The sequence below is a fragment of the Sorex fumeus genome, unplaced genomic scaffold (genome assembly GCF_029834395.1).
Source record: "Sorex fumeus unplaced genomic scaffold, SorFum_2.1 ptg000100l, whole genome shotgun sequence".
In the NCBI taxonomy this organism is placed as follows: Eukaryota; Metazoa; Chordata; class Mammalia; order Eulipotyphla; family Soricidae; genus Sorex; species Sorex fumeus.
The window spans coordinates 10,673,847-10,699,683 of NW_026606157.1; the positions used below are offsets into that span (position 1 = coordinate 10,673,847).

Below are 25,837 nucleotides of genomic sequence, written 5' to 3' on the forward strand. Positions count from 1 at the left end.
AGGGAAACTAGATCCAAAGGCACAAGGCAGGTACTTAACAACCTCGTCGGAGCCCCGAGAAACAGCCTCAAACGACAAGCCAACAAAGAGCCGGCTGCCATTACACTATCAGGTTTCTAAAATGATCTGGATGCAATGATAAGTTACTCAATGCTCTCAGCACTCCAGCAACTGCCTTTCCGAAAAATAACTCTGAAGAAGACCACAGACATCTCGGATGAAGCAAGACCCTGTTCACCACAGCTACGCACATCTGGTCAAGCAGAAAACTGCCAATTGCTTGTTATTCCCAGTTCCGGGCACGCGGACGAAGCGCCCTCTCTTGCTCTGGCAGGGCTAGGCGTCAGGAGTTAATTTTATTCACATTCTTTTAGCAGAAGTGATTATTTCTACGTGACTGTTCTAGAGGTTGCCAGTGACAGGAAGGGATGACAGCAAATGACGCTGCCCCCAGGTCCGTATATAGGGAAAGCGGGTAGGGACACCGGCTATGAATGCGGTAGGTTATGTCAAGGTGGAAAAGCAATCTGTACGTACAATAACTGGCAGGTCATAAAACGGCACCAAAATGCATCTATCCTCCAGCTTCCCCCCTTCTTCACTTCATTAGGGGCAAACAGAACAGGGGCTCCATGATTGTCTTTTACCTTCATCTCTCACTCCGATGGACTTTCCCCCAGGGGAAAACTCGGGACAGTGACGCCACCAAACACCTGGGCGTGCTGGGAAGAACAACGGAACACAGAACAACCTGCAGCCAAGCGGTCCTCCCTACACGTGCGGACCATCTGGTGAAAAGCTCTGCTTCACCCCACTGAGTGCTCCCGAGTGACGCTCCCTGGTGGACGCTGTCCTGGTCCCCTCATCCGGGCTTGCAGTGCACTGCACACACTTGCTGAGGGTCACCTGAACCTCTGCTCTTGGCCCTGTGGTCATCCCACATCCTTCCCCATCTCCACCTAAACCGTCCCTCCATCTCTCTCAGTCACTCCTGGCCCCACCTTTCCTGACTCCCTCATGTGAGAACGTATCGTCCAAGTCCATGTTGTACTATCACAGACATGCAGAAACTTGCCACATTTCATTTTCCTGCCTCAACAACTCCACAAAATACTCCAGACTCCAGCAGGCCTCCACAGATGGTTAAGTCAGCATCTCTGACTCAAAACTCCCGGATGGGACTCCGACCTCAGCGAACGATTCAGTCACGCAAGAGCACGCCTCGTCCTTGATCTCCATCGTCCCACAACTCGTCCATTCACCCACCAAGTCCTACTCACAAACAACGATGCCCAACCTCTCTCTACTTATCTTCACGACCACCACTCTCTCCCAAGGCAAGCCGCCGTCCCTCTGAGCCCAAGCCAAAGCTCTCCAACTCAGCCCTATAATCACCGTCAAACTCCACGACTTCCGTAAAGGCCAAACAAGATATGCCAATGCCCTGTTCAAATTCCCCCATCACACTTAGAAAACAAACTCCAAGCTCCATGACCATTTCCGTCTCTGCGCGATTTTGTTCCTTGTTTCGAAATACTCCTCTCCCCTGGCTCACTAAATTTCTGCATATTAGAGCCCAGAGAGACCCTCAGACTCACTTGCCCTGAGCCCCTCTCCACGTGCCTGCATCTCCGTTAAACTCCGTCCCTGCCTACTGAACAGATTCACCTTCGTGGCTCAAGTTCAGGGGCGTCTCTTCCCCGGGCCTATTCTTCCAGTAAGTTTCTGCCATGGGGGCACCCCAATTTGTCACACCCCAGTTTTCCTTCTTTCAGCGTATGTAACCTACCGAATGGGGTTAGGGGTGTTCCCGAGGGCCCAGAAACTCATCTCCAACACAGTGGCTTGGTTTTCCCCAGCCAAACGCTAATGCTGCTGACCTCACCGTGAAGGTTCATTCTACACGCCATCCAAGGCAGCATTCTGCAGCCCTTGACACCTGCAAATGGCCCCAGACTGGTGGTTTTCAAACCTTCTACTCTGGGGGCCAGTCTGTGGCCCTGTGGTAGAAGGACAAACCGTCAGTGCCGCTGGAAACACCCTGTTCCCCCTGAACTCCCCTCCTCGCCGCCCCCTTTACTCCGTGGCTGGGTCTCTGTGCCATAGCTGACTTCTCAAAGGATGCTCCTGTGTTTCCTACCATGGTACTCACGCTTTTGTCAAAAGCGTCCATTCTCCTGCTCCACCGGTAGACTCAAATTCCAGTAGACTTAGTTGCCTAGTACCCTCTTCAATACTTCCCAACAACCATAACCGATACCCTCCCATCTGCACTCCTTCCTTCTTCTCTTCCAACAAATCACCCAACAGACTCTTTACAATCCAAGATCTGCCTGCTCTGCGTACCTGTGGGCATCAGCATCTGACCCTGACACTGACACCCGTTTCTCTGTGTCATTCCTGTTGCCACCCGGCTGGGGGGCCCAGCAACTCCTCCAGCTGGCCCTCGAGTTCAGCCCTCACCACTCGCCAGGTAAAAAGCTTCCCTCCTACCACACAGTGACAAAATCTTCCACTCATCCTGTGGCTGGAAGGGGCCCGTGATGGGCTGACCTGTGCTCCCCGCCACACTCGTGCTGAAGTCCCACCAGCCGCCAACATTTCCCACGTGACTGTGTTTGCAGACAGGGCCCTGATCTGCTCTGCTGGCTCTGCAAAGGGCGGTCAGGCACGGAAGAAAGAGTCCTGGAGGACACAGTGACAGGAAAGGGCGCAAGGGATTCAACGTGAGCTCTGAGCTGCAGACTGGTGAGAAGGTTCTTTGCTGGGGTGAAAGCACCTGGTCTGTGGTGTTTTATGATGCAGCCCGGCCCCCAAACAGAAGGGGACCATGCAGATCACTGTGGAGCCAAAATTATTCGCACCCCAGCACCCAGAGAGGGCTGAAAAGGAAACTGGAGAAAGATGGGAATTTTTAATCTATTAGACGCATCTCCGTGGTGAGTGAATCTTTCCAAGTTTGATTATCAGCATGATGGTGCTCATTTTGCTGTTAAGATAGGCTGAAATTCAATATTTAATAGGTACTCACTACGAAAGACACGACTTTGATCTGGGGTTTAAAAATAAATAAATAAAATAATCCTCCAAACTGCCAGGAGCTTCCCGGCTCCCAGGTAACCTCTGATTCCGGAAGTCACGCCCACAACCCACCCCCCAGCACCATCTTTACAGCACACAGCCGCAGAGAAGAAAGGTCGCAGGAGGGGGGAGGGGGGGCTCCACAGATCCCGGAGAATGCACCAGGTCCCAAAAAGAGCCGAGATCACCGGGAAGTCCCAGATGGGGTAGGTGCCACATTCCGCCTCCTCCAGATGGAACCCCGGTGACCAGAAGCCTCTACAAGCATAGCTCGAGTATGCGGAAACCAGGAATTTTCCTCCCTATATACAAAGTGATCAATGGAAAGTAAATCATCCAACGTTTCTCCCGGAAAATCAGGCTAAACTCTTATACAAACCACAACACCCAATAGGAGAGAGAACAAAAGGGAATGCCCTGCCACAGAGACAGGGTGGGTTGGGGGGGATGGGGGATGGGAGGGATACTGGGATCTGTGGTGGTGGAAAATGGTCACTGGTGGAGGGATGGGTATTCAAAATAAATAAATTATTTTTTTTTAAAAAGAATCACATCTTAACAATATGTTAATTTCAACAGCCATGATAAAAAAATAAAAATTTTTGAGAAAATAAAAAAAATAAAATAAAATAAAATAAAATAAAAAGATGTGGCAAGGAACTGTACAATAAAGCCTGGTCCCCCAACGAGAACGTGGCTTCTTTCACCATATTCTTTTTGTGTGACTTCTGACACCCACATTTTAAGCGGGAGACACCAACACCCTCTGGTGCACTCGCCGTACCTGCAACTTCTCAATGATATTTCTGTAATCCCATGCCGGCCCGCCCAGAGCTTCCTTGAAGCGGGGTCCGGAGCGGGCGGACAGTCGCCAGCCCAGGGCGGCCCTCTGCACCGTGCTGGAGTGGGACTTCAGGAAGAGCGTGTTCACTTGGCTGTCCAGGTCCACGGGAATGGCAATGCCACGATTCTTTGCTGGAAAAGACAGATTTTATTTATTTTTTTTTCATTAGTGAAACACCATGAGGTACAGTGGTAGACTTACAAACTTTCGTGCTTGGGTTTTAGTTATACAATGATTGAGTACCCATCCCTCCACCAGTGCCCATTCTCCACCACCAATGAACCCAGTAGCCCACCCCATCCTCCCCCACCCCGCCCCACCTCTGTGGCAGGGCAGTCCCTTTTGCTCTCTTTTTTCTTTAGGGTGTTGTGGTTTGCAATAGAAGTATTGCGTGGCCATCGTGTTCGGTCTATAGTCTACTTTCAGCATGCACCTCACATCTCGAGCGAGTCCTCCAAACAGTCTTTACTTGGTGTTCCCTTCTCTATCTGAGCTGCCTTGGAAAAGACAGATTTTAAAAGGTCCCCTTATCTCATCAATGCATCTCACACACTCTCAAAGTAACCTTACAACACAGAATGAGAAGGGAAAAATGAGATTTACTGTCTGAGATATAAGGTAACTACATTTAACAACACTCTTGTCTGTCTCAAAGTTGTCCAGGGAACAGATCTTAAACATTCTCACTTAAAAAGTGTGATTATGTGAAGTCATGAATGTTAAATATTTACTGTGGTTAGCATTTCATTCATTCAGGCCATATACATCATATACATATATAAGATAATTAAGTAGAAAGCCAAAAATTAATATAATGCTGCACATCGATAATATTTCAGTAAAACTGGGGGAAAAAAAGTGGGGGAAATCAAATCTTTAAACGATGCCATTAAATTTTTTTTATGTAACTCCAAAAGCTTTTAACATAAAGTATTTCAATTCTTAAGACCAATTATTAAAGTGGGCTCATTAAACATTCAAGAACTTATTTGATTTCTTGATGATTCACAGTAAAAAGCACTTTACAGAGTTTTAGCATATTTATATGTAAAAAAAAAAAAAACCACTGTAGAACGACCATGCAAACTTGCTTTTACCTTCCCTGACACCCAGGAAAATAAGCCATTAGACAGGAACACAGGGGGAAAAATCCTGCCAGCCTATTCGTTAACACACACACACACACACACACACACACATATTCTGTGGCATACTCATACATGCAGTGAGCAACTGACAGAAAAATTAAAAATTAAGGCATTTAAAAAATCCTCCTGGGAAAATGGCCCTGCGCCCCAGTCCCCCTTGCCAAGGGCCGCTGAAATCTGTGCTTTGTCAGCCGTATCCCACATGCCAACAGGCAAGAACGCCTGCCCCGAGGAGAAGAGAAGCCAGGCAGCCCGTCGGAGGAGAGACGCTGAGGTCGGAGGGACGAGAGGCAGAGCAGCCGTGGCGGGGTCGAGCCCCGCAGTCGGAGAGAGGCAGGCCGGGAGGTAGCGGGAAATCGAGGCGCCAGCGGGCAAGGGCGGCTTCCACCCGAGCACAGGGAACACAGCCAGGCTCTCCCGGAAAGAGGGATCCCCGCCGGACAGGAGGCCCAGGGAAGGTGCTGGACGCGTGAAAGTGGAACAGAGCAAGCAGGGAGGAGAGACACGGTGCCCACAGGAAAGAGAAAACGCACAGGAGAGTCTTGGCCCTGCAACGCTTCCCTCTCCTGGTTCCGTTTCTGTTCTACTGGCAGGCGGAGTGGGGGTCGGAGGGCGCGCAGAATACCTGGCAACGCGCTAGGGCCCAAGGTTTACTCCTCCTGGCTCGGCGCTCCGAGGATCGCTCCGGGCAGGGCTCAGGCCAGGGATCGAACCGGGTCAGACATATGCAAGTATTATCCTGTCTCCTGCTACACACGCACCACACACACACACACTCACACATTCACATTCACACATACATATACATACACTCATATTCACACTCACACACATTCACATATGTACACACTCATATTCAGACACTCTCATTCATGCTCACATTCACACACTCACACCTACACATTCACACTCACATACACACACATTCACACACTCACATCTACACTCACAATCACACATACACACACACACACACACACACACACAACGGCCCACGTGTAACTTCTGGATGCCCCTTGCCCAGAGATCAGCCCCTGGGGATGGCAGGAGAAAGTACAGCTCTTCAGAAGGGCAGTGGAATCCGCACGACGGGCAGGGCCCTTGTAATCAGAAACACACAGACCAGAAACTGGGAAAACCAAGCACCTGAATTCTAACTGGTTCCAGGGAAGACACATGATTCAGAGATGCGCAACATTCTAATTACCACTCTCAGAGAATTCGAGCATAAACTCTGAAAGAAACCAAGAAATTAACACACAATTGCAAAAATAAGCATTTCAAAGGGAAAAAATGCAATGAAGACCAAGTAGATCATCTGAGAAAGGCAAGGAACCTTCCAGAACATGAAGCATTAAAAGTCAAAATGAAAACTAAAACGGACTATGAACTGGTGTCAAAAATGCAACAAACACGGAATCCAGACAAAAACACCAGAGGCAACGGGAGGGATGAAACAGTTAAGGAAGTAACAGAAGAGGATTTTTGCTTTGCTTTCTTTGAGGACCACAACTGACAATTCTCAGGACTTACTCCTAGCTCTATGGCTCTGGGTACCATATGGAATTGAACCCGGGTCGGCTGAGTACAAGGCAAGCACCCTCCCTGCTGAACTATCATTCTGGCTCACAGAGGGGACTTTCCGTGAGCTAAAGAAAGATGTTGGGGGGACTGGAGTGATAGCACAGTGGGGAGGGTGTTTACCTTGCACGCGGCCAATCCGGGTTCGATTCCCAGCATCCCATATGGTCCCCAGAGCACCAGCAGGGGTAATTCCTGAGTGCAAAGTCAAGAGTAACCCCTGAGCATTGCCAGGTGTGACGAAAGAAAGAAAGAAAGAAAGAAAGAAAGAAAGAAAGAAGGAAGGAAGGAAGGAAGGAAGGAAGGAAGGAAAGAAAGAAAGAAAGAAAGAAAGAAAGAAAGAAAGAAAGAAAGAAAGAAAGATGGATGTTGGTCTTCTAATGGAAAGACCCACCATGCCTTGGACATGACTCAGTGGCACCGTGGGCATGCTCTGGTAAGAGTGACCATCACTGTTTTGGGTTGAACTGTGCCTTGAAAAATCAACAGTTGTGAGTGTTATTTGGAAAGAGGGTCTTTGCAGTGCACTGAGGGAAGATGAGACCATAACGAATCAGGGTGAACTACTCTATGTAGCGCACGCTCCTGAGAAGGGGAGGGAGAAGCACCCCGGGAAGGCAGACACAGGCACTCGGCTGTTGCTTTTGCACCAAGAAGGCCAGGGACTGCCAGCCAACAGCAGTGCCTGGGCAAAGGCACCCTAGGGTGCTCTCTGAAGGCCCAGGTCTGCCAGCCAACAACAGTGCCCAGGAGAAGGCGTCCCGGGGGCCCCTCACAGGCCTGGGAGCAAGCACACTCTAGACAGACCCCCTGATCTCAGACTTCCAGCTCCAGAAACTGCAACAGTCCTTTCTAGTGCCTCAAAGCCACCACCTGTGGTCACTGGTAGGGCAGCCTGTGCCAGACACACCGAGAACCAAGCCAGAATGAGCAGAGGGAAAAGATTTCTACACAAAACCAAACTGGCACCAAGACCAGTTGCCCAGACTGGCCGCTGGGACTCAGATGGACAGGGCCCAAGAGACAGCCAGCACACTGGCCACTGAGATCAGATGGACAGGGCCTGAGAGACAGCCCACTGGCCACTAGGACTCAGATGGACAGGACCTAACAGTCTAGCAGAACGGCGCTGGCCTTGGACACTGGCTGACCTGGTTTGATCCCTGACCCCCGACAGGGTCCCCTGAGCCCATCCGGCGTGACCCCTGAGTGCAGAGCCGGGTGTCAGGCCCGAGCACCACCAGGTATGGGCACCCTGCCCTCGCCACAATAAATCTCAAAGAAATGCCAAGCTGCCGAGGCCTCCCCACCCCAAAGCTCCCGGCTGCTCGGTGAGTATCACCCCCGAATCCCCCAGTACCGACAGCCCGGCAGGAGCACGGCTAATAAGACGGGGAACTTGCAGAGGCCTACGAAGCTCAGTGAGCAAACACAGCGACACAGAAGCCTCAGCCAGCTCCTACCAGCTCATCAGGTCCTCATGCAGTGACTTGATGACACCGTTGTGCAAGACAACAAGCCGTGCAAAATAAACCAGTTTGTGTCTGCTACGGGGGCAGACTCTGGGACGGGCGGGAAACTGAGGACACTGGCTGAGGGGACTGGCAGACGGTGGTGGGACTGCGCTGGGACATGGAATACTGAGACGGCTGAATTACGGACAACTCTGTGAGTCATTTCAAGTTTCAGACATTCAAAACGGAAACAGTAAGGAATCTGAGAAAGTATCTCCAGGAATACATGAAAGCATGAGAACAGAGTATGACTCTGATAAAGAATAAAACAACACACACACACACACACACACACACACACACACACACACACACACACAAAGCAGAGAGGCAGCTATTAATGCTGGGGTTTTCTTCCAACTGGAACAATGTCAAGATTGCAGCATACAGTTTAGTCTTTAATGGTTACACAATCTAAAAGAATCTGGGGGGATGCGGGGGGGGGTTGGAGAGATCGTACAGCAGATAAAGCATTTGCCTTGCACACGGCCAACCCAGGTTCGATCCCTGGCATCCTACATGGTCCCCTGAGCACCTCCAGGAGTGATCCCTGAGTGCAGAGCCAGAAGCAACCCCCCGGGGAATCAGCCGCCAAACAAACAAAATTCTCTCATCATAGCAAAAAAAAAAAACTCTGATCATCTTAAAGATCAAAGTTTCACCGGACTGTAAGAGATTTCACTGTATTTCAGAATAACGGACTAATGTCACAGATCTTAGCGAAGCTAAAGCAATCCTGAGGGCAGAGGGGAGCCCTGGGGGAGGGAGGGACGGAGGGAGGAGGGGGTGTGTGGAGCAGGGGACACCTTACGCAGACACAGACGCAAAGCGCATGTCCACAATGTGGTGGGCAGAAGGCCAGGCCTCCCCTCCCTGGGGAGCTGTTTCTGTGCACAGGGGGTCCACACACACACAGGCACAGAACACTGGAGGTCGCACAGTTTGTGTGGTGTGGGAGGTGCCAAAGAGCGTGACCCCAGGGATCATGCCAAGAGGTGCAGACGGGTGCCAGGGATCAAACTCAGCGCCCCACGCTGGCATGGCGGGCACTCTCCCGCAGACTCATGCCGGGGTGACAGGAAGGCAGACGGCGGAACGGGAAAGGGAGCGACTGGGGAACGGGGAACGGCTGCAGTCTCTGCTGAGGAAAGAGACCGTCAGCACATCTTAGAGAGCACAGCAGTCCCGCCCGCCCAGTGGGGGATGTGTCTGGAGGACGTCTGGAGTCACAGCGCAGCCCAGCCCCATGGACAGCAGCATCTGGAGCAGGCAGGAACTGGGCTTGCTGCTACGCGGACACATCTGTGATCCATTCTCATCCATCCCCTGGGCACTGCACTGCATTGCACTGTCCTCCCGTTGTTCACCAGTAACGTCTCCATTATGAGACTTGTTGTTACTGTGTTTGGCATATCAAATATATCACGGGTAGCTTGCCAGGCTCTGCCGTGCGGGCGGGATACTCTCGGTAGCTTGCCGGGCTCTCCGAGAAGGGCGGAGGAATCGAACCCGGGTCGGCCACGTGCAAAGCAAACGCCCTACCCGCTGTACTATCGCTCCAGCCCATAAAACCAACTTACAGCTCAAAATCCCGGGAGGCTACGGGAGTCGGGGGTAACTGGGGCCAAGAATGGCCAAACGTCACAGAAGGGAGACTGCAGTGGCCAGTTTGGGCTACAGACACGGACAGTGACCAAGTGGAAGGAGCCCTCGGGCTGAAGGGCGGGGACAGGAAGAGCCCAAGGTGCCCCCCCCACACACACACACAGCCTGGGCAGGTTGCCAGAGGCAGGTCACAGCCTCTTTTGTCCCAGATGTTGGCTCGGCCGTATCCCTCTCCACACTCTCACCTGTTCTGCCCTACTCCCCTCACCTCGGAATCTCAGAACTCCAACCACAGCCCGCAATGAGTTGCTGTAGCTTTGACGAGGCAGAATACACACACACACACACACACACACACACACACACACACACACACATTCTCTCTCTCTCTCTCTCTCTCTCTCTCTCTCTCTCTCTCTCTCTTTCTCTCTCTCCCCCCCTGCTCATGGCTCAGAAGAATGGAGAAACTGAGTCACCAGGCACACAGGGTGGATGCAGGGGGTAGGAGTGGGGTCCTCACGCACTCGGCTGTCCTGGGCTCACTCCAACACAGAAGGACGGCGCAGGGTTGCAGACACCGGGCGCCACTGCTCCCCTCAGCCCTGCAGCCCTGCAGCAAGAGGCCAGCAACCCCCCCCCCCCCGTCCCCGCCCCGTGGCCCCGTGATCGCATCCTGCACAAGCCAGGCCAAGATGTCACTATCCCGAACTGCATGGGAAGGAGTTTTAGGTGAGTCCCCAAACCTTACTGCGGTGACAGTATTTGTCCCAGTGTGAGCGCCACCTGCCCCAGGTAAACTAAGCGGAACAAACACTCTCCCCGCTCAGATCCAAACTCAGGAGAGGAGGCCAATCACCACAGGGAGACAGGAGAGCAAGATGAGCTGGCGCCGGGGGGAGTCTGAGGGAGTCTGAGTCAGTTGGGTAGATAATGAACTTTCCCTACGTGCTCAGGCAATCGTGAAAATATTAGTACCTTTAAAGACAACGGCCTGAAATAGATTCCCGGCACTGTCAAAATATTACACGCATTCATTTGAACGCGACGTTGACAATGCTAATTGAACCTTCCATAGATTGTTTCAAAATTCGAGCAGGAAGGAGAACTGTGGCCGGGAGGAGGGAAGGATGAGTTTCTGATCTCACGGCCCGGGCGGTGGGATGCAAACACAACTAGAACTATGATGCGAGCTCAGCACACTGTGACACAGACGGAAGTGCTGGGCAGAGTGGCCAGAAGGGGACAGGGAAGTATTGGGGGAGGGGGGGGAGGAGACCCCTCCACCCGCTCCATCACAGCAAGACGCAACAGGAAGATTCTCCTCTGTCCACCCCCTCTGTCCAGGAGTAGTGACCCCAACCTGAGCTGCACAGTCTCCCTAACACTCCAGATGCTACAAGAAGATGCTCCGAGGGCCTGACTAGGTGTGGACCCTGCTCAGAGACAGGACGGCGGGTCCCACCCTCCGACCAGAAGACTCACCTATTCATGGGCTTTATGGCCCCTGAGAAGTCTCTGGTGCTGACAAGCCTTTGCAGAGATGTAGAAACATAATCGAAATCTCTTTCTGATTATATCAGTAAATAGGTCACACTGGGTAGGATTTTAAAATGAGACCAGGGGCCGGATCGATAGCACAGTGGGTAGGACATTTGCCTTGCACGCGGCTGACCCAGGTTCCATCCCCAGCATCCCATAGGGTCCCCAAGCACAGCTAGGAGTAATTCCTGAGTGAATGAGCCAGGAGTAACCCCTGTGCATTGATGGGCGTGACCCCCAAAAATTAATTGAAATAAAAAATAAAATGATGGGGCTGGAGTGATAGCACAGCAGGTAGGGTGTTTGCCTGACCCGAGTTCGATTCCTCCGCCCCTCTCGGAGAGCTCGGCAAGCTACCGAGAGCATCTCACCCGCACGGCAAAGCCTGGCAAGCTACCCATTGACGTATTTGATATGCCAAACACAGTAACAAGTCTCACAATGTCACTGGGCCCGCTCGAGCAAAATCGATGAACAATTGGGAGGACAGTGACAGTGACAGTGATGGGGACTGGAGCAATAGCACAGCGGGTAGGGCATTTGCCTTGCACACGGCTGACCCGGTTCGATTCCCAGCATCCCATATGGTTCCCTGAGCCCCGCCAGGAGTCATTCCTGAGTGCATGAGCCAGGAGAAACCCCTGTGCATTGCTGGGTGTGACCCAAAAAACAAATAAATAGATTCATTAAATTAAATGGGACCAAAGCACAGATGTGGAGCACACACACGCCACCATGAGAGGCAGACACAGCGGCAGAGACGCCAGACAGGCGGCCCCCAGGCTGACAGGTAGGAAGGGAAACCCGGAGAACCAGGCGGGATTAATGCAACGCCGGCAGATGTCTGGCCCCACTGACCGAGAACGAGCACAGGAGCAGGGGCGGACACGGAGCCCAGCCACCGGGACTCAAACCCGACACTAAAGCCAGAGACAACGGGCACTGGAGAGGGCCAGGCGGGCACGAGGGGCCCCTTCGTGCCTGAGTCCAGAGCGGGTGAGAAACTCCACGCTGAACCCCTGGGCGTTCACATCTGAGGAGCATTAGCGACAGGAGACGCGTCTTTCCTGTCTGGCAGTCAGACTCGCTCAGTTAATCCCCCGAATACAGATGACGGCGGGGGCCTGTGGGAGACGCAGAATCGGCCTGTCTCACGGGTCCCGGGCCTGGGGCCTCCCGACCACAGCTATCCCCACCCCACCCCTGCGAGGCCAGTATCCGCGCCCCAGGCAGCAGACGGTCACAGCGGCAAAGACTGATGTGGGAATTTTAAAAACGACTTCTCACGGAGATCAAGGTCATTCTGAAGAGGAAACTCAACTTTGGGGAAGTGGGCCGGGGGCAGCAGCACCGAGGGCTGGGCACTCACCTTGCACGTGGCAGACCTGGTTTCTGTCCCTGGCATCCCACTGGGTCCTCCAGACACCACCAGGAGCGACTGCTGCGCGCACAGCCAGGAGTGACCCCTGAGTATTGCGGTGTGTGGCCCCCCAAAAATAAAATAAATAAAATAAAGGTCCTAAGAGGGGGTCGGAGCGACGGAGCGGGAAGGGTGCTTGCCTTATACAGGGCTGGCCCAGGTCTAACCCCCAGCATCCCATATGGTCCCAAGAGTGACCCCTGAGTGCAGAGTCACAAGTATGTCCTGGCCCCAAATCAACACACACAACCCAAAGTCTTCAAAGAAATAAAGATCCTAAGAGAAACTTCTCAAGTAAGGAAGAGAAAGGCAATTATCAGATGGCGTCAGTCATATGAGGGATATAAGTAAAGCCAACGAATTGGGCCAAAGAAACTCGCTCCTAGGCTTGCTGAGAACAATGAGGTTACCGCGGGGAGGGGTTACGGGGAAGGGAGAGGTCATTTAGGTGGGGGAGGGGGTGGCACTGGGTGGTGAGATCTGCGCACACACATAGATGTTAGGATGCTGAACCTCAAACCAGTCACATTTCCATTCATAGCCATTTAAAAAGAAAAAGCAAATATCTTAAGAAAATGTTTAAAGAAAATAACTTGTTGCATTCTAAAATGAAAGTCAGAATGACAAGGGTTGAATCTGAATGGCAAGTCCCTTGCACCCTGGCAGGAATCCCAGTGGTCGTGGCATCGGGTCCCTCTGATATGCCGCCGGATTCTGCTCCCTCAGATTCTGTCGAGGGAGATTTCTGTCCTGAGGGTCATCAGGGATATTGATCTTTCTTTTCCAGGAATATCTCTATCTGCTTTTGCTTTTAGGTTAACGCTGGCTTCATAGAAGTTGTTGGGAAGGATTCCTCAAAATTTAAGAAACGCTAGTTGCTCATCAGCAAATAACTCATTTTCTTGATAAAAGATGATAAAAATTATTTAGAGGGAAATCCTGCAGAAAAAGCAAGCAAAGCATGAGAAAGCCAAGCTCACGGGACAGAAAAACACCAAATTAGCTAAGGATATAGAAAGGTTTTCTGTTCTTCACATCAAAAAATAACAAAAGAACCAAAAAAAAAACAGCATTAAAATGGCAACCATATTTTTACTGCTAAAACTGATAAGGTCTAAGAATCAGACCACAAGTCGCATCACCAGGGAGAAAGTTACCCTCCAACGCTGCTTGTAAAGGCTCATCGACCAAAATGCAGGTTGAAATGCCGGAAGCTGCCTCTCGGGGTTAACCGTGTTCTCCCCCGTGTGCAGAATTATCAGAATCAATCTAATTCAAACCAAAACTGAAGCACACATTAAGGGGAGACACCACAAAGAGCAGAGGTCAGCAGCAGCCTCGGACACTCGTTCCCGGGCTTGGATTGACCCGTTTCTGTCACCCGTGCAGTGAAAACCTGCTGTGTATCCACCCAGCATCACCAACACTGGAAACACATCAGAACCCAAAACTAGCAGATAAGAAACTTGGTTCTATTCTGTTTTGTCATTTTTATATTGTTATACCTATCCCTGGCATGCTAAAAATTCACTGGGGGCAAGAGAAACCAATTTGCATGACAGACTGCATTTCTCCAATAACTCGAAACCTGCCTTTTCAATAATAATAAATCAATACAAACAGTTAAGTCTGGCAAACTCCCCGTGGCGTACTCAATATGCCAAATACCAGTAACAATGAAGGGTCTCATTCTCCTCACTCTGAAAGAGCCTTGAATATGGCACTTTTTTTTAAAAAAATCTCAGGGCTAGGACGAAGGAGACGTTACTGGGGCCTGCTCGAGGCAATTGACAAATCGACAAACAGTTGAGCCAAAAGATACATAAACAGCCTTGTAATATGTGGTCCTATTTAGTAATTTACTCCTATTTAATTTTTGAGTAATCATGTCACTTAAAGGATTATATTAAATTACACTCTCAGTCCAATCGCCTAGAAGGACTCAAATAGGCTTGTCTAACAGTGACTGAATTTCTCATCTCAAGGGGTTAATATTTTCTACATGTTTGAATTTTGGGGGGAACAACTGGCTTGGAAATTGATGCTCATTATTCGAACCATTTGTAAAAGATATTTTACAGAATTTCCATTTGGAAACAAGATTATATTGCCAACAAAGTACCGAGCATTAATCCTCCCAAATCATTTGAAGATTATGAAACACATGGAATAGAATTCTTTTCTAAGTGAAATAATATGGTAGTTGCCATTCGGTGCTTTTCCTCCAAGCGGAGCTCACATGTGTGGGTAAACCAAGATGGGGACTGACCAAGGGTCACTGAAGCGTCTCACAGCCTGGCCTTCCGGGCCCCTGGGCATGCGTGGTAGTGCCCCTTAGCCTGGCCTGACCCCAGCCCAGCCTTTCTCTATAGCATGTCAGATCCTGTCCCTCAACCAAGTGTCCACTGTCCACTCGATTAAGCATCTACTGTCCACTCGACTAAGCGTCCACTGTCCACCCCCAAGCAATGCCTTCACCTAGGGAATCTCACTGAGAGCCATTTAAGACCTCCGGTCTTCACATCTTTTTCAAACTGTGCATTTCTTCGGGAGAATAGGGTAAAGCCATGCAGGAAAATACCAGAAACTTCTGAGGAGATGGGAATCCTTCCAAAGCCCTCTGCGTTTAGGAGTGAAGCAAACTGGGGCGGGACTCACGTACACGGGCCCGGACTCACCCTCACCTATCAGACTAGATGAGGGTCAATCCCCTCCGTCCCTCAAACGGGGCTGCTGGTCACTCTGCCTGGTGGCTGAGAACCCTCACCCTCAGGGGACGGGCTCCCTGCCTCTCCCCGCAGGCCACACCCAAAGCAAACAAGGGAGGAAGTCAAAGACTGGAAAGATCATTCGTGCTAAGGTACTTAAAAGTGCTCTACGAATCGTGACGATGCCAGTGGTGTGATGCGTGTTACAATGGGACAACGTGAGGAACAGTCACAAGTTCCCGGCTTGTAAATGCGACGGAAGTTGCCTTACGAAAGCAGAGCGGCCTCTTGGCTGTGCTACAGTCTTCTGACGCATGTGTATTCTCTGCTCTCTTTGACAAGACAACTTCTCCCAGATCTCTGCATTCTTTTTTTCTTTTTCTCTTCTTCTTTTTTTCCTTTGGCTTCTTGGGTCACACCCAGTGATGATCAGGGGTTACTCCTGGCTCTGCACTCAGGGATTATTCCTGGCAGTGCCCAAGGGACCACATGGGATGCTGGGGATGGAACCTGGGTCCGCCGCAGGCAAGGCAGATGCCGTACGGGCCCTGGGTCTGTGTGTTCTTTTTTTTTTTTCCAGAAAAATAGAAAAGTTTATTGCAAAGTAAATAGAGAAAGAAACTTCCCAGAAGGGGAAGCACTTAGTATAGGACTAAATATGGCCCACCTTGTGGTGTTTTTATAGGAAAACTGGTCTTTGTGTTTATTTGTCAAGTGACAAGAATATTATAGAGAATGCAAGGATCCTACAGAGTGGTCTGGCTTGGTGTAGGTCTTTTCGGTTATCTATTGATGATTTGCCTTAGGGGTTTCCCATTATCTCAGTCTCTGGTGCACCTCAACTGTGGGGCAGAATTTATGGTCTTGGGAAAATTGCTGGGGTCTGTGTATTCTTAAAGGCTGGATGAAACCCAAAAGTCATTCTGCACCTGAGTCATAGGACTTCACCCGGATCCCTACCCTGAGATCCCTCTGCTAACCAGAATTCTAAGTGAACTGTAACCTGCAACCTAAGACCTTACGGACAAAGACGCCTGGGTCCAGCTGCTACATACACTTGGGATTCGGAGAAAACGTGTGTTTGGAATCGGTCTCCACCATCTTTCATCCCTGCATCACATTTTACTTCACCTTTCTGCATCTAAATTCCACAAGCTGCGAAATCCCAGGGCAAGAAACACCGACCTATTCTGGGGTCACCCGGCCGTCACCGTCCTGGCAGGGGGGAGTAGGGCAGGGTCTGCGTGAGGGAGGAGTCCACATCCTAGGGGAGCTGTGGACACAAGAAGCAGCAACCAGCAGACAAACGAGACGCTTTCAAACACCTCGGTGAGTGCGGAGACGAGAGAGCATGAGAGCGAGTCAGGGAGGGGAGTGGGGCTAGGACACCGTGGGAGAACGTTCTGGAAGACTTCAGTGAGCTCAGACTGGCTAACCATATGACAATCTGGGGAAGGAGGATCTGAAGAAAGGGAATGGTCTGGCCGAGATGAGAACCAGAGAGAGGGTGCGCGTGGGCAGAGCCGCGGGGGTGGGGGGCGGAAGTCGACGTGAGGAACTTCCTGAACTACATGAGGAATGCAGACTGCAACGGAGGTGAGTAACGGGATCTGGTCCTCAGGCCGAGACGGGCCCAGCTGGGGGAGTTCAGCGGGCGGCTGCGGGAGGATCTGAGCGTGGCTGTCACCCAGGAGGAGGAGTGAGGCTGGGCCCGGGTGTAGGAGCGACGGGGGGGTGCGGGGATTCATCACACAGAAGCAAAGGGCTCGGGTGCGAGCCTGCTCGCATGGCCAGGGCCCGACCATCACGCAGCTGTTCCTTGGGGGAAGCCGGAGTCTGGCCACCATGGCGGGGCCCGTGGAGAAATCCCTTCTCCAGGTCCGACGGACAGAACCTGGTCTCCAGTCTGCAGAGACACCACGCTCCGTCCCCGAGCCCAAGGATGCTCGTTCCCGGGCATCCTGTTGGGGCGTGTGTTCCCCCATGCGCAGCCCTAGCGCCAGGGAGGGCCACACTGACCAGCCCGCCCCTGTCTCCGTCCTGGACGACAGCTTCCATTCAGGCCATCCTGAGAGGCGCTTGGCCCTCCCTCAGAATCTAGCAGGGGAGATCAAACAAGCAGTGACAGAAGGTAGAAAACGAAGGGATGGGGGGCAGGGGAGGAGCTGGCATCTAGGTCCCAGGGCCAAAAGAGCTTTTGTGCAGGAATCTGAACCCAAGAAAATGAACAAATTCGAACCAGAAATTATGAAGAATGGAAAAGATGCCGAGAGGTAGCAATAGTTGACACAGAGAAAGACAGAGACAGAGAGAGGGAGACAGGGAGACAGAGTAAGAGAGAGACAGGGCTAGAGACAAAGGGAGAGACAGACAGAGACAGAGAGGGAGAGAGAGGGGAGGAGAAAGGGGGGGAGAGAGAGGAGGAGGAAGAGGAGGGAACTCAGGGTCCCACAGAGGCCCAGGAAGGCACAGTGAGGGGCCAAGGAGAGACGAGGAGGGCGGCCAGAGGGAGGCCTGGGGCGGGGTCCTCCCCCACCCAGAGGGAGGGCATGACATGACCCTGTCTGCAGCCCAACCAGGCTCTGTCTCCAACGCTGCTGAGGGTCCCTGAGCACCGCCAGGAGTGAGCCCTGAGCATTGCCGGGTGTGGCCCCCAATAGCAAAATAAACTAAGCATGGAGCAGGGAGAAGAAGCCTTGGAATCAAAGGCCTGTTTAGACGGAGGGCGGCAGTGTCCCCGCCTGAGCTCTCCCTCCCCTCCCCTGCCGGAAACCAGTGGGCAGGGTGGCTACGGTGGGCTGCGGCTAGCACACGAGCTATGTAGCTACGGTGGACTCGGGGTCAGCACACAGGCTCTACGGTTACAGGGGGCTGGGGCCAGCACACGGGCAGTTACACCTGCTTTTTAACTGATTCTCATCAAAACTTGCATTACATCTTATTGGGCTGGGGCAATAGCAGAGCGGGGAGGGCGTCTGCCTTGCACGCGCCCAACTTGGCCGACCCGAGTTCGATTCCTCCGCCCCTCTCGGAGAGCCCGGCAAGCTACCGAGAGTATCTCGCCCACTCGGCAGAGCCTGGCAAGCTCCCCGTGACGTACTCGATATGCCAAACACAGTAACAAGTCTCGCAACAGAGACATTACTGGGCCCGCTCGAGCAAATCAATGAACAACGGGAGGACAGTGCAATGCAGTGCTACATATTGTTAATTTAAAGTTCCAGAGGGCTAGTACAGGGCTTGGTGAAGGCACCTGCCCAACTCAAGTCATCAGCCCCACATACGTCCCCCACCGAACTCCACGGAATCACTCCCGAGCACAGAGCAAAAGCACAGCCCTAAGCACCCCTGAGCGTGGCCCCCAACTGGGGGGGGGGGGGGGGGGCGGGGGTTATATTTATATGTATGTATAATCACTCAGGTCCAATCACAGCTAGGAATCACAGCCTGACACCGTCCTCAGGCAAGCAGCCCACCTTCCCCTTATCAAGCGCTCAGCGAGCACCTACTCTAACCTGCCCAAGGGGCCAGATCTAGCGATGGGGTGATGAAGTGTTTCCTCAGCGCTGAGAGGGAAACAATCAAGGCGTGTGGGAAACTTCTTGGCTGTTGGCTTGAGCATTCAGTGCTGGCTCTGACGATCAGGACAGGGACAGAGGGCATCAACCGCCCCAAGCAAGGCCTCCAGGCCAGCAGGGCTGAGAGCAGGCGCGCTAGCACACACACACACACCCGTCTATCTGTGGTCCAGCCCCATCTGCATTCGCCCCTCGGGACCGCGCTGAAGTCCCAGAACCGCCACCCACCCGCGGCTGCAATCCCGTCCGCCTCCTGCTTAATTTATCACCTCTGAGGTCTCCGTGTGTCACAGACCCTCAATAAATAATGATGGATTTCAAATTGGGAAATCGGAGTTTTTAATAAAGATATTAATAGGCTAGGCTATTTAATAGACCGTGCCGTAATGAAATCTGAGCTAAGAATTACGCTAAACTCGTTCTTTTCAAATTTCACTGAGCTATATTGAAATGCCATAAGCAATATTAAATTTAAATTTAGAAATAGAATTAAAATTATTGCTAAAGACCCAGAATGACTCGAGTCCCCTCCCCTGAAGTGGGCAATGTTCGGGCTTATTTCTTGTTCACCGTCACAAAACCACACCTGGTGTGTCAGCCAGTCCCGGCTGGAAGTACTCACAGTGCCCCTGATGGCCCAAAGGAGGGGGTCCACCTAGATGCCCCAACTCACCCACTTCAGCCAGCGTCCGGACACAGGACTCCACCGAGGCCTTCTGGGCCGGGCTGGGCCAGGTGCAGTTGTACACGCGGAAGGCGGACTGCAGCAGCTGGGTGAACACGGGCTGGTGCGTCTGCAAGAGGAGAAATGGCCGTGACCCTCCCTGGGATCTGTGCAGCCTCCGAAAGGGCCCCTGGGGTCGAACACGGGACCAGCTACACCATTCAGGCACGATTTCATGAATCTCTCCTTTATAACTTACTTTATCCCCACTTCTCTGATGAGGGAGCCTACGAATGTCCTTCCAAGACATTTTGGGAAATTCATCAGTGGCACTTGAGTCATCCTTTATAGCGGGCACCCCAGTATAAGTGCTCGGAACCGTATACACGGGGAACGAATCAGAGCACACGGGGCGTGGGCTCCGGCCCTGGTGCCACTGCCTTCAAGACCACAAACACGGGCCAGGGCTTGAAGTCAGATCCATGAATCTAAGAACACTCAAGACTCTCTTTTCCCAATACGAATGCAACAGGTGCTATGACTTTCTCTTTGGGTTCTTGGAGACAGGAAATTTTTTTTTCTTTTTGGGTCACACCCGGCGATGCTCAGGGGTTACTCCTGGCTCATGCACTCAGGAATTACTCCTGGCGGTGCTCGGGGGACCATATGGGATGCTGGGAATCGAACCTGGGTCGGCCATGTTGGCTGCGTGCAAGGCAAACGCCCTACCCGCTGTGCTATCGCTCCAGCCCCGGAGATAGGAAATCTGTGGACCAAATAACTTTCATTGGTGCTATCCTAGGATATTAGAGTACTAGACACAAAACACCCAACAGGCCCTCCCTGGAGGGGCCATCATTTCAGACATCAAGGGAGTCACTTCCTGTGCTTGCCGGTGTCTGTATTTTTCACTCACCAGATTTGGGTGATGTCACTCTATATAAGCTGACTTTATATCACTTCATTACTACGTCACAGATCATACTTCATAGTCAGGAGCCAACGTTTCCTTCTAGACAAAATTTCCACTGCCATCGTTGTAATGCCATACATTGGCCATCGTTGGACGTGCTACCACTGGTGGAGTTAGACTGCCCCGTCTGTGGGTGATGCAGCCGTCACGTTGTAAGGATGTGTGGGGAAATACTGACATCTGTATTCCCCTCAGGAGTGCCTGAGGGAAAATCTGGGTCCCACGTCCCAGCTCATCCTTCCCAGCCAAGCTGCCCCCGGGGAATCACTCAGCATTGCTGTCACTTAGGGGACCGCTACACCTGGTGGGTCCATGAACGGGTGAGAGTGTTTCTTTCATGCTTAGAAGGAACAAGAACGATTCTGGCAGGGCCTGGCCAGGTGGCCTCAGGGCCTGGCCACACACCTGGCATGTGGCGGCACAGCAGGGCTCTGGCCCTGGGCACGCCGTGGTCCCGAGAGTCCCCCCACTCCCGACCCTCAAATAATAATTTCGTGTTTAGGCGAAGTCCGGGGAACTCAGAAGGGGACGGAGCGGTCACTGACGCGAGGGGCGAAGGGGAGCGGCCCCCCCTGTCCGCTCGCCCGGCCGCGCCTACCTGGAGGCTGGTGCTGTTGTCGGAGAAGGGCGAGTTGAAGAAGCCGCTTACGATGCTCATGATGGACTCGGTGACGCACTTCTCCAGGAAGGTGTCGGCGTGCTTCCTGTCCGTGGTGGTGTTGCACACCTGCAGGGGGCGACCGGCCGCGTCAGTTCTCGGCACATGTTGGCACCGAAGCACTTCCACGAGCATCCCGGAAATGTGGCTTCTAACACGCCTCCCGCTGTCCAGGCCTTGAGCGGGCCCGGGTCTGTCCCCAGCGCTCTGCAGCAGCTTCTGCATCCCTCTTCCCGGCTCCGTCCCTCCTACCCTCGCCCTCCACCCTCCTCCCTCCATCCTCGCGTCTGGCGAGGCAGGAAACGACCTTTCTACACGCCACTAGAACACGGGAGAGCAAACGCTCAGAAGTGATGGGCTGCCTGCATAGGCTGGAGACGCGAACACGTGGGGTGGCTGGAGAAGGCGGAAAATTAAAAAGACAAAGTCCTTCCTAAAACGTTCACCAAGAAGACAAAAGTCTGGGGCTGGAGCAATAGCACAGCGGGGAGGGCGTTGTTGGCCTTGCACGCGGCCAACCCGGGTTCGATTCCCAGCATCCCATAGGGTCCCCTGAGCGCCGCCAGAAGTAATTCCTGAGCGCAGAGGCAGGAGTAACCCCTGAGCATCACCGGGTGTGACGCCAAAAGCCGAAAAATAAAAAGGCAAAAGTCCTTTCCTAAAACACAGAGTCTTCCATCCACCAACTCTCTGGGGGAGCATCTTCGCCTTTACGGGCTTTGTCTGGAGTATGGCCAGGAGTACAAAGGGCTCCGGGCAGCGGGAAGCCACTGGTCCAGGCAAGGAGAGAGGTTTTCCGAGCAGAGGACGAGAGAAACGGACACGGACCCTGAGCTGTGTCTGGGATGCACCAGGCAGACTGCTAAAAGGCCAAATTCTCAAGGGTGCCAGGAGACAGACAGCAAAAGCCAGCACCCACGACGGGGAGGAACCAGAAAGGGGTGAGGAGACGAGAAACCAGAGGGCAGAGAACACTGGCGGGAGGGAGGCACGGACTCTGGGAAAGGGCGGAAACTGGGACAGTGACATCAGCGAGTGCCAGCATTGTGGGGGGATTGGATGCGCACATGCCCACATCTCCCGGGACTGCCCCACGCTGGACACCGTTTGCCCATTCATACAAGGTGACCCAAAGGATAAAAAGCTGCCATCAACCTAGCTGGGGCTCTCAAAGTCTTTACACCAAGAAAGTCACTGAGGAGGGAAACCAGAACTGTCTCCAGCCACATGCCAATAGGCTTCGGCTGGAAAAGCATGGCTGCCCAGGGCAGAGAGGGGCCCGCACGGGGCATCTTCTGTCTCTATTCCACGGCCGTATTTTACTGTGACCTCCCCTTATGCAGCCCACGGTGATTTTATAGAGAAGGGGCAATGAGCGGAAATAAAAACGATGTCATCCTTGGATGGTCATTTCGGCACTGAACACAGGCCAGGCTCGGAGATGTTCCAGGAGCATCTATGCCATCAGTCTGTCCCAGAGCAAGGGGCAGGGGGTCTGGGCAGGCTCGACGCGAGGCACATCTGCCCGGAGATGAGATTTTAATGTGGCCACAGGTGACGAGGAAACTGATTTCCCCGGAGGGGCATGAAGTAGGATTGATTCCGTTTAGAATCGCGCAGTACCCGCTGTCCGGTGGCATCCCCTGCTCAGCAGAGGGGACATCGGCACTGAGGGGACAGCAGGGCTCAAACCCGTGACACTCCAGTCCAGCAATACCGGGTGCCATTCCTCAGGTGGGAGCGATCGAAGACAGCATATAGGGATGGTGGCAGTGGGGTCACAGGAGCAACCAACTGGGTTCAGTCCCCGGCATCTCAGATGTCGCCTGAGCACTAGGGGTGAACCCTGGGCACAGAGCCAAGGAAGCCCTGAGCACCACCGGGTGTGATGGTCCAAACGCCAGCACTGTAGCACTGTCCTCCCGTTGTTCATCGATTTGCTCGAGCGGGCCCAGTAACGTCTCCATTGTGAGGCTTGTTGTTACTGTGTTTGGCACGTCGCCAGAAGAAGAAAAATAGGAATCTATTTCTAGATGAAGGCCTCCCTCAAAACTCTGGGGAGATGAAAACCCACATGGGAATTTATTGGTCAGTTCAGACGGACAAGAAATTCAAGTAATCCCCCCAGGTAACTTTTCTGCCCCAAACGATGGCGACGGCTCGGGCCTGTCTCCCCAACTTCTGCAAAGACTGGAGAAGAGGAGCAGAAGCCAGTTTCTCCCTGGCAGCAACTAATACTTTCTGGGGGCGGGGGGGGAATGAGCCTAATAAATGTTATTTCTTTATCCCGTGTTTTATTTATTTTTACCACCTCTTTCCAATAAAGCTTGGGAATGACTCAAAATTACATCACATTAAATTAACTTTTCATGTGTAATGCATATATGTATATTTAAAGTTCCAATCTGTTGGCACATATTACGCCGATGCTTTTATTTCCTATAAAACGTTCCCATGTACTGTCATTACCCAAACACTTCTTCTACAAGGCGATGTTTACTCCGTCCTTCTAATGTGGCATCAGGCTTCAATTCCTTTTTGGAAGGGGTTGAGGTACACATAACCAGAAACACAAATCATTCTTCTTATTTTTCTTAGTTATTTCCTCCTCTCTCGTCTTTTATGTAAGTTCTGTCTTTTTTTAATAAAGAATTGTGCAAAACTGTTATTCTTACTTTCAGAGTTGGTGTATATTACAGGGGGAAAAAAAATGCACGGCCAGATGTGGGTATTGCAGAATCTGGAAAGTGGCTGCCGTCAGCCCTGGCCAGCACCGCTGCTGTCCAGAGCCGATGCACACGGCTCACAGGGAAAGTTTCACCGCCACGACAGCCCCAGCCCTGCAGCGGGGCAGAGGACAGCGTCCCTCTCCTGGCCGAGGCTTCCCACAGACACCCAGGTCCACGTATGGCTACCCTCCACTTTCTGTCCTGGGTCCCTGTGCAGTCCCGGCTGGTCCCTGTGCCCTAGGCTCTTGGGGACTGGTACCCTGGCACCCCTCCGTCCCTCTGGCCCTACCCCCCCGCTCGGGGATTTCTCGCACGCTCTCGTGACTCCCACAATGCAGCAACACCCAACCATCATTGGACTCTGCAGTCCCACTGTAGCCCACTGCTGGGGGCGGTCACACAACCACGTCCTGTCCAAGTCTGTCACCTAAGGGTGATTCCAACCCTCTAAACTGCTCTCAACTGCAATCTGGACAATACATCATGCTCAGTTATTTAAAAAAAACCTCAGCAACTACAACATCAGTCTCATGATTTAATTGAACCATTTCTCTATTATTAAATATTTAAACTACTCCCCATGGTCTACTATTATTAGAACTCCTTTGACCATAAACTCTTGGTATCATTTCTAATTATTTCCCAAGGACAGAGTCCGGGAAAGTAAAATGACTTAACATATTAAAAAGATATGGAGGATTTTTTTTCACTTATTACCATGATGGGGGGCAGGAGGGACATACATTTACACTCTCTGAAAGGAAGCAACAGGTATGTGGACCAAACTGAAGATTTCTTTACGTCTGGGGGTCACTGCTGCTGCCCTCGACCGCTGACCCACAGTCTCCACCCGACTCTCACTCCTCCACTCTCACAACTTGAAGGGTTGAACATTGAATCCTGTGTGTGCATGTGTGTGTGCGTGCACGTGTGCATGCGTGCGCACACGTGTAGACCCAGCGTGCTCAGGGCTGACTCCCAACTCTGCTCTGGGATCACTCCTGGAGGTGCCGAGGAGGTGCCGAGGTGCCGGGATCCAGCCAGGGTCGGCTGCTTGCCAAGGAAGGCACCCTAGCCACTGGACTATCTCTCCTGCCCAACTGCCACCCACTTACGTCATTTCACATCTGTTCCTAAATCTATCGCCATCCACGCTATTATACGCGAAGAGGTTAGGAGCCAAGTTCATTTTCCCCCAAACAGTCAACGAGCTCAAACGTCGTCATCTTGGTTCAGTCCCAACCAGCCACTTCTGTTGGCTGTCTTAACGCTTTGTTCTACGCCCAGAGCATCCATGCAGCCACCGGTGAAGGAGACATACGAAAACCACCCCTGGAGGGACGGCAGTGAGAATCCAGAGGAGACAAGCTGACGGAGTCCCCGTGCTCCTCCCCTTCCTCGGCCACTGCTGGGACAGCTCCGCAGAGAAACCCTCACGCTCTGGACAGAGAAGAGCCACAACAGAAATAGCCGATCGGATCGCTTCCCGAATGGCCGGAGATAACTGTTTATATGTCAATGCCCCTATCTGTGAAGTCTGCTTCTGGCTACTGATTTCACGCCCGTAACGCGCCTGCGCAGTCGCCTGCTAGGACCACACTCCCTTTGCGCCTGACTCCGCAACTTCAGCCCCTGGTTGATTTATCCCACTAACTTTTGCGGCGTGGGAGACGTGGGGGGTTGGGGGTGCAGAGACCAAAGCCAGCGCGTAGAGCCAGGGGGAAGGTGAGGTTGAGGAGGAGCCAAGAAGCAGAGCATGGGGCATGGGGAGGGACTGGGTAGAGGCCACACAGAG

General features: G+C 52.4%; 1 protein-coding gene across 1 annotated transcript in view; it reads right to left on the reverse strand.

The window, feature by feature from the left end:
• ITPR2 (inositol 1,4,5-trisphosphate receptor type 2) overlaps positions 1 to 25,837 on the reverse strand; it is a 342,793-nt gene that overhangs the window by 160,780 nt on the left and 156,176 nt on the right. The window contains exons 33-35 of the mRNA XM_056134649.1: positions 21,254 to 21,382; positions 19,692 to 19,812; positions 3,866 to 4,056 (exon numbers count right to left, since the gene is read on the reverse strand). Coding sequence (XP_055990624.1) covers positions 3,866 to 4,056; positions 19,692 to 19,812; positions 21,254 to 21,382 — 441 coding nt within the window. The remainder of the gene's footprint in view (positions 1 to 3,865; positions 4,057 to 19,691; positions 19,813 to 21,253; positions 21,383 to 25,837) is intronic.